General features: G+C 34.8%; 1 protein-coding gene across 2 annotated transcripts in view; it reads right to left on the bottom strand.

The window, feature by feature from the left end:
- Window positions 1-5,830: 5,830 nt before the first annotated feature.
- The window catches only part of PLCL1 (phospholipase C like 1 (inactive)), a 347,991-nt gene continuing 343,973 nt past the window's right edge, over window positions 5,831-9,848 (bottom strand). For both annotated transcript variants that reach the window (XM_025404716.1, XM_025404715.1), the window contains one exon: window positions 5,831-8,920. In XM_025404716.1, coding sequence (XP_025260501.1) covers window positions 8,738-8,920 — 183 coding nt within the window. In that variant the 3' untranslated portion in view covers window positions 5,831-8,737. The remainder of the gene's footprint in view (window positions 8,921-9,848) is intronic.

The raw sequence follows: 9,848 nt of genomic DNA, 5'->3' as shown, positions 1-9,848 counted from the left end.
AGGATATAATGATGACATGGCCAACTGCTGTTCCCAAAGAATCCAAAGCAGCTGCAACAAAAGCAAATATTTCATATTCTTATATATTTCCATGTGTGTGCTGTGTGCATGTATGTGTTTCTAATTTCAAAACACACACATACATGCACATAGCACACGCAAAAAAGAATAAAAATATGAAAAAGAAAATGTCTATAAACAGAAAAAAGCTTAATCTATGAATTCACTAATTCCAAGACAAAAGAAAAATTCAACTATCTCCAGCTATCTTTTTGTTTTGGGTTTTTTTTTTTTTTTTGAGACATCATCTTGCTCTGTCACCCAGGCTGGAGTGCAGTGGCGCAATCTTGGCTCACTGCAACCTCCGCCTCCCAGTTCAAGTGATTCTCCTGCCTCAGCCTCCTGAGTAGCTGGCATTACAGGTGGCTGCACCATGCTCAACTTATTTATTTATTCGTTTATTTTGTATTTTTAGTAGAGACAGGGTTTTGCCATGTTGCTTAGACTGGCTTCGAACTCCCGAGCTCAGGCAATCCGCCTGTCTCAGCCTCCCAAAGTGCTGGGGTTACAGGCGTGAGCCACTGCACCCGGCCAAATTCAACTTTTTAATTTATTTTTATTTTATTTATTTATTTATTTTTTGAGATGGAGTCTTGCTCTGTCGCCCAGGCTGGAGTGCAGTGGCACGATCTCAGCTCACTGCAAGCTCCGCTCCCAGGTTCATGCCATTCTCCTGCCTCAGCCTCCCGAGTAGCTGGGACTACAGGTGCCTGCCACCATGACCAGTTAATTTTTTGTATTTTTAGAAGAGACAGGGTTTCACATGTTAGCCAGGATGGTCTCGATCTCCTGACCTTGTGATCCACCTGCCTCGGCCTCCCAGAGTGCTGGGATTACAAGCGTGAGCCACCGTGCCTGGCCAATTATTATATTTTTTAAAAGCTGCCTTGAAATTATTAACTTAGAGGTGCTCCTATGTATTTCTAAGAGCTTTATTGAGATATAATTCCATAAAACAAACTGCACATATTCAAAGTATACAATTTAAATTTTGACATATGTCTAACATGTGAAAACACCACCACAATAATAATCACATATATTATTCCCAAATATGTCCTTATCCACTTTGTAATCTCACCCTCCCCATTCCACACTGACCCCAGGTAACCACTTATCTAGTTTTTGTTACTATTCATCAGTTTCTGTTTCCAGAAATGTATATTACTGGACATACAGCATGTACTTTTTGTCTGAGTTATTTAACTCACCATTTTGAGATTTGGCAATTTGTGTCTTTTAAGCAATTTGCCCATTTCATGAAGTTGTAGAATTTATAGGCAGAAAGTCTTCATAATGTTTGTCTACTATCCTTTTAATATCCTTAAAATTTGGAGTGATATATTCTCACTCCTTTTTTTGATTCAATATTGAAATGATGTCTGATCTTACTCTTGATGTTGGTAATTTGAGTGTTCCTTTTCTTCTTTGTTTAATTAGAGGTTTACTAATTTTATTGATCCTCCCAAAAATTCAACCTTTTTGTTTTATTGATTTTCTCTATTGTTTGTTTTCTGTCTTATTTCTACTCTAATCTTTATTCTTGTTTCTATTTTGAACTTAATTTTCTCTCTTTTTTCTAGTTTCTTAAGATGAAAATGGAAGTCTTTGATTTGGGAAATTTCTTTTTTTCTAATACAGGTGTTAATTGCTATAAATTTCCTAAGTATAGTGTTAGTGTTATCCCATGAATTTTGATGTTTGACACTTAAATTCAAAGTACTTTCTGATTTCCTTTTTAATTTCTTCTTTGACACAGGAGTTATTTAGAAATGAGTTATTTAGTTTTCAAATATGTTGAGATTTTTCAAAAATATTTCTTTTATTGATCTCTAATTCCTTTGTGGTCAGAGCACATACTTTATATAACATTAATTCTTTTAAATTTATTGAGATGTGTTTTATGATCCAGAATATGGTCTATATTGGTAACTGCTTTCTGTGTACTTGAAAATAATATGTACTCTGCTGTTGGTGGTGGAGTGTTCCATAAATGTCAATTATGTCGAGGTAGTTGATCATATAATTTAAATAATCTATATCCTTAATGATTTCCTGTCTAGTTGTTCTATTGAGAAAGATATTGAAAATTCTGACTATAATTGTGTAATTGTGTGTTTCTCCTATCAATTCCACTGGTTTTTGCTTCATGTATTTTGAAGCTCCGATATTAGTTGCATAAATGCTTCGGATTATTACATCTTCTTGATTAATTGATGCCTTAATTATTATGTAATACCTTTCTTTATCCCTGGCAATATTCATTGCTCTGAAATCCGCTACATCTGATATTAATATATCCACAGCAGCTTTCTTTTGACTTGTGTTGTCATAGTATATCTTTTCCAATTCTTTTCCTTTAAACTAATTGTGTCCTTATATTTGAATTGCATTTCTTGTAAGCAGCATATTATTTGGCCTTTTCATTTTATTCAGTCTGACAATTTCTGCCTTTTAATTTCATTACTTATACAAGTTACAATACAATAAGAGATTTAAGTAGTACACCTTTTACAGTTGTACCTCAATATCAGCAGAAGATTGGTTCCAGGCCTCCTCATTCATCACTTGCAAATGCCCCATTCACGCCTTGCAAATACCAAAATCCTTAGATGTTCAAGTCTCTTTCATAAAATAACATGGTGTTTGCATATAACCTTTATATGTCTTCCTGTATACCTTAAATTATCCCTAGACTACTTATAATACCCAATTAAATGTAAATGCTATGTAAATAATTGTACTGTATTTTTATTTGTATTTAATTTTGTGTTGTTATTTTTATCGATTTTTTAAAGTATTTTTAATCCATTATTGGTTCAATCCACAGATGCACAACCCCTAGATACAAAGGGCCAGCCATATTTATCCCTGCAGTTACTATTTCTAGCTCTCTCTCTTCATCTGTTTTTGTTCATCCATATTTTGACCTGGCATCATTTTCCTTCAGCCTGAAGGATTTCCTTTAACATTTCTTATAATGTAAGTCTATTGGTGATGAATTCAACTTTTGAAATTTTTTTTGTATAACTTTCATTTTTGAATAGGTATAGAATTCTAGAATTCATTTTTACTGGGTATAGAATTCTAGGATTACAGTTTTTGCTTCGTTTTCAATACTTTAAAGAAGTTACTCCACTGGCATCTCATTTGCATGGTAACAATAAGACATATGCTATCTTTCTTATTTTCTCTGTGCATGTCTTTTTTTACTGACTGCTTTTAAGATTATCTCATTATCACTACTTTTGAACTATTTGGCTATGATATGCCTTGGTTGTTGCAATGGTTTGAAGGTGTCACCAAAACTCATGTGTTGGAAACTTAATTGGATTCCCAATGCCAGAGTGTTGGGAAGTGGGGCCAAATAAGGGGTAATTGGGTCATGAGGGCTCCACCCTCATGAAGGGTGTTATCATTGGAGTGGGGTAGCTGTAGAGGAGGTGACTTTGTTATAATAGCAAAACCTCCTTCATATGGGCTCTCTTGACCTTCCACCTTTTCCCCTTCTGGCATGGAATTACACTCAGCAGATGCCACAGCCATGCTCTTGGACTTCTCAGCCTCCAGAACTGTAAACCAAATAAACTTATTTTCTTTGTAAATTACACAATCTGTGACATTCTATTACAGCAGCACAAAACAGACTAACTTGTTTGTCTCATGTTTCTTGTCCTTGAAATTTTTGAGATTCTTGGATCTTGGGGTTATAGTTTTCATTACAAAAGAGAATTTTTTTAGCCATTATTTCTTCAAATTTTCTTCTTTCCTGCTCTTCTCTCCAGTTTCATATATATTAGATTCCTGAAGCTATTTCACTATTCTCTGATACTCTGTTCATTGTTTAAATTCTCTTTTTATTTCTCCTTTTATAACCCTTTTACTGAGGTAATTTACATACCATAAAATTCACTCTTTAAAATATACAATTAAATAGCTTTTAGTACATTCACAAATTATGTAAACAAACATCACCATTATTTCTAATTCCAGAACATTTTCATCACACCAATAAGAAAACTCATACCCATTAGCAGTCACTCCCAGACCCCCACAGCCACTGGCAATCATTAGTCTACTTTCTATCTCTATTGATTTGCCTATTCTGGATATTTTATAAAAATGGAACTGTATAATATGTGGCCTTTGTGCCTGATTTCCTTCACTTAGCATAATGTTTTCAAGGTATACTCTTGTAGCATGTATCAGTACTTCATTTCTTTTTATTGTTGAGTAATCCAATGTATGAATATGTAATTTTTGTTTATCCTTTCATCAGTTGATAGACATTTGGATTGTTTCTACTTTTGACTATTATAAATAATGCTGCCATGAACATTTGTGTACAAGCTTTTGTGTGCACATATATTTTCATTTCTCTTGGGTAGAAATCTAACAGTAGAATTTCTGGGTCATATGGTAACTCCGTGTTTTTTTAACCTTTTGAGGAAGTGCCAAGCTATTTTCCAAAGCAGCTGGACTATTTGACATTTCCACCAGCAGGGTAGGATGGTTCCAATTTCTCCACATCCTTGCTAACACTTGTTATTATCTGTCTTTTTCTTATTATAGCCAACCTATTTGGTGTGAAGTAATATCTAATTGTGGCTATGATTTATGCGATCTTAGTTGTTAATGATCTTTAGCATGTTTCTATGTGCTTATTTCCTGTTTGCATATCTTCTTGGAAGAAAAGTCTATTCCAATCCTTTGTCCAGTTTTTAAAAATTTGGTTTTCTTTTTAATAAGTAATAGTTCTTTATAAATTTTGGACGCCAGTCTCTATCAGATATATGACCTGCAAACCTGTTCTGTGGTTTCTATTTTCACTTTCTTGGTAGTATCCTTTGGAGTATGAAAGTTTTTACTTTTAATGAGATTATTTAGAGTCAATGAACATATTAATATGCATCCAATCTCATTCTAGATTAAAGATAAAGAGAAATAAGATTTTTGTAACTTAGAAGATTGGCAAAGACGAAAATAAGAAAAATTAAATTTAGCATTAGCAAAGATTTGAGCACTCTCATAAACTCCTGGTGGGGTTTTAAATTGAACAAGTTTTCCAGAGACTATTTGGCAATGTATCTCAAAATCCCTAAAAACCAAAACCAAACCAAAACAAAAAATCTCTGTAGCCTTTGACCCAAGAATTCCACTTTTAGAAATGTATCCCAAAGAAAAAGTTGAACAACTTTGCAAAAATTGATTTTATTACTGGAATGTTTGTATAACAAGATATTAGGTGAGTAAAGTCTAACAATAGGAGATCGGTTAAATATATTCTGGTAAGCCATATAATAAGATACTATGTAATTATTATAAATGATCATTAAATTTTTTAAATTTTTTTAAAGACAAAGTCTTACTTTGTTTCCCAGGCTAGTCTCAATTCCTGGCCTCAAGCAACTCTCTCATTTTGCCTCTCAATAAATGATAATTTTCATCAAGTTTCACCACCTATCATGTCCACAGGGTCCAGATGTAACATAAATGAATGAAAAGACTCTCTAGAAAATTGGACAGCATATGCCCCTTTTGGAGAGGGCAGTTTCAATTAATTGATGCCAAGCAAGAAAGTATATGTGTGGTGGTTGTGAGGTGGGGAGTGGGAGGTGTCCTCTGTTGTTAGATTATCCAGTATTTTAAAACACGCAGGACATTGAATTGTACGTAACATTTTCTGAATTTCAAAAGCTGTCTATTGCTTAAACATTGTTTTTAAATGTTCAATGACCAAATAAAACACATCGTTTTTGGACTAGATTCAGTTCAAAGGCTTGGAACTCTAATGTAAATACACATTTATTGACATAGAAAGATATCCATAACATATTGTTAAAATTTTAAACACCCTGCTACAAACAGTTTATATAATATCTCAATTTTGTTAAAATAAAAGCATATTTACATGTATGTATAAACTCTAAACAGTGTCTAAACGGATATAAATCAAAATGTTAATAGTGGGTAATTTTGCTTTTCTGTTGTATATAGTTCTCTATTTTTGTATTTTTATATTGACCATTGATATTTTATATTCAGAAAATAAATGATACAGCTCTTTGTATCTGTAGTTATAAAGGTAAGAGTTAATAGTCTGGTTTAAAATGTTGAGAATAAATTTAAAATCAAAATCACTAAGTATATAATCTTGCACATGAAATCAGACAGACCCGAGTTCAAAACCAGTTATTCCATTTATACCTCAATGGCCTTGGGCTTTCTCACCTGTAAAATGCCAGTGATAATACCTGTCATCACCACCTCAGATCCCACTGGTGATGTAAATATGAATAAATAAAAATAGAATTAATATCTAAAACACTACGTTCCTAGCATCACCAAATCTAAGTAGATAGAAGAGAGAAGGGGGCTTTTTCTACCACAGTTCAAGTCTAGAAAGGAGGCAGATGCTCCTCATAGAATGTAACAATGTCATGGAGGCATAATACACACACAAAAACATTGTTTGTTTTTGCTATTCTATCTGGAGACAGCAACATTACAGGAGGCTAGACTTTTCCCTTGCCACTGCTCCACTCCCAGAATCCAAAGCTCCTCCTTGCTCCACATCTCACTCCTCATCTAGCAAGGACACCCAGTGGAATGAAGCAGAGTATGGCTGACGACCCACTGCCAGCAGTAGCATCAGATGAGGCAGAATCCATGTTATGTTTTCGAGAAGTGTTGGGTAGGTCCTAAGTGTGAGTAGAGCTCTAGGACAAATAAAATAAACTAGGGAAGCTACTTCCAAGGATTGGATTTGACTCTGGAGTAAATAAATGTATAAATATCGTTTGAGCATTTGCCATCCTTTGTCTTCTCTTCCCGCCTAACTGTATATCCAGTAAAGACATGGATTTACCAAATGGAATTCAAGTAGATGAAGAGGTACACTAGTAAAATCAACCAATTAGCTGATGTGAGGTGGGTTTTGTTTCTGTCTTTAGAACCTCTTTTTCACCGCAAAGGGCTTAACAACTGCATTCCACTATTCCTCCCACCAGCAAGTTAAATATAATAGAGGGTAAAGAAATTTTTTCAGGTCATTATAGTATCATTGGAAACTTGCCTTCAAATGACTTCAGGTACCTCCTCCTCGAGTGCCCAGTTTTAAACCCAGGGAATAATTTCATCATATCTGGTCCATGGAAATAGCAAACTCTTTAAGATATTTTTGATGTAGTAACTCATTTTCATTAGCTTTGCTTTTTCAATTTGCAATAAAAGAAAACAATAAGTGTTTTTATCATATCTTTACTCTTTCAGTAATGTGCAACATGAACGTAATAGTGTTAAGAAGTCAGAAATAACTTAACACAGAAGCTATAGGAGATGTTTATATTTGCAAAATTTCAACAATTATCTTCTCTAGGTTTCCCCAAATTAGCATATTTGTTAATCAAATTAATTAAGAAGCTTTTCAAAATAAAAGCAATGTTTTAAATAAATATATTCTTTCATAACCATAGAACATCTAGTTCTGTTGGAGGTAACAAACATTACACTCAAGTACTTTATGAAGACATTAGGGTAAAAATTATCTAGATGCAATTATAAATGTACCCTAATTTGTCATTTCTTTTTGCACATATGCTTTTCTGCGTGTGTTAGGGTTATATCATAGATGTTTGGTAAATGGTTAGTTCTTCAATTATCACAAAGATATTATCTGACCCACAGAATTTATATCAGCTCAATGTGATGACATGATATTCTTTGAACAATATCTTTAAATTTAAATTTAGTACCCTAAATTACAAACAAATAAAGCCAAGACCTCTAAGCTGCCATATCTGTTACAGAAAATGAGTGCTAGACTCTCAGTTTGGAAGAATGAGACCTTCCTACAAATCTTGAAATTATACAACAATATTATTGTCACATCAAAATCCTAATTGCAACAGAGCTTTCAGTGTGTTTCAGAGTACCACACAGGTAGGTATAAATTCACCTATGATCAGCTTTTCTAGTGAAATAATATGCTTAGTAAATGACTACAGAAAACTTCCTAAAGTTTGATTTTATTTAATAAATATTTTTTAAAGTTTTCTAACTGAAGAAATGACTTTGCTAATCTTTCTAGAAATTCTGATCATCTGTTTAATCTTTCATTCACTTTTATTTCTACTCTGATTCTTAGGAATTTTTCTAATCTATATTTAATCTACCAAAACATCTATGCTTTGATAAATTTGGCTTCCTTCAATAATAAACTATGCTATGATCACTAAATTAAATGTCAAAGGCAGAGAAGTAAAATTAAACACAGCGGCAGGTTACAGTAAGTGCTCTTCAGAATTTCAGATGAACACAATTGTCCCAAAATGATCAAGGAAAAACTCACTAAATGAATAATGCAACACGGAATACATTGTAACAGAATTTCTCTCTCTCTCTCTCTCTGCCACACACACCCACACACACACACACCCTCTTTCACAGGCATCCACACAGGGGTGTTGACACTTGTCTCAGAATTTAAAATACTGATACTAAAGGCTTTAATTTAGATAAATTAACTACACTAAACTACTGACATTGTGAAAATATCTATATCCAATACCCCATAGAGGGCATGATTTTGTGAACTTCTAAAACATTTAAAGAAAGAAAACAAGAATGAGAAACCAGAGTCCTTGATAAGATGGGTGAACGTGTCAATAATGCCCAGTCACAGCTTCCCATTCTCCTCACTGCTTTCCTTCTCCTCTATGGCTTCCAGGCTGCGCTTGCTCTTGGCCTCAGCACTGCTGCTGGGGGCTTTACTCAGTCCACAGGACAAGCATGCCAGCTGGATCTGCTTCATGTTTTCTAAAGCTTCATTCTTGGCATTCTTCAACAGATCTCCTTGGCCCTACAAACAGAAAAAAATAGGCATGAAAGAAGACAGTTATGGGCCAGGAATGTGCTGAGTGACATCACTCTGTGTCCTTACTGCCCATTGCTGAATAAGGAAACAGACCCAGACCTACAAGCTCACTTTTCCAGGGTTTAACCCAAGGTTCTTTTCTAACATTATTAAGTGACTTTGCTTGTTAAGCCAAGTACCTCAACCTGAGCCTGACCAACTGGCTATGTGGTTGCTGGCAGTCTGTTGAGATTCTTGTTGTGAGGAACCCTCCTCTTTATGTGCTGAGGACATCAACTCTTCCATCACCATATGGTGTGAGACTCTGCACACTGCTGCAATACCTACCCCACCCAGATCCAGCATTCCTAGTCTCGGGAGAAAACAAGGAAAGAAGCTCTTCCTTAAAGAACTGAAAATAAAATCTCCCCCTCTGTACAAGAGCTTACAAAGCAAAGTGTCTTCTGTAAAGTCACATACCCTCATGCTTGGTGAGCTGGTTTTTTTTAATATATTGGGTCATCCTTGCAATCTGCCTGTTGTTAAATTATTAGTTACCCACATTACTTCTGCCTTTCCCATCATCCTGAAGACGATGTTCCCACCTGGCAGATGGAGAAGAAGAATCTACAGAAGCTCAACATGTTAATCAAAACAAAAAGGAAATGAAGATTACAGGAACACATTAGCTGTCATTTACATCAGTGCCCAACAGAGCTCTTTTCCTGCTATTTTTATTTCTTATTTTACTTCATTGTTACAATGGTAAAGTGCATATGCTGGTACTGGCCCAACGGCTGAAAGACTGAGTGTGGGGGAGCGGGGACAGGTGTCTATGGTGCATAGACAGAGGAGGAAGTAGCTTCTTCCCTCTCCTCTCCATTCTCACGGCAGTGCCTGAAAGTGTGACCTTGAAAGTAAAGGACAATATGAA

Source organism: Theropithecus gelada, chromosome 12, assembly GCF_003255815.1.
Source record: "Theropithecus gelada isolate Dixy chromosome 12, Tgel_1.0, whole genome shotgun sequence".
Taxonomy (NCBI): Eukaryota; Metazoa; Chordata; class Mammalia; order Primates; family Cercopithecidae; genus Theropithecus; species Theropithecus gelada.
Note: the sequence above shows the minus strand (reverse complement) of the source record. Positions and strands in the feature narration are given on the sequence as shown.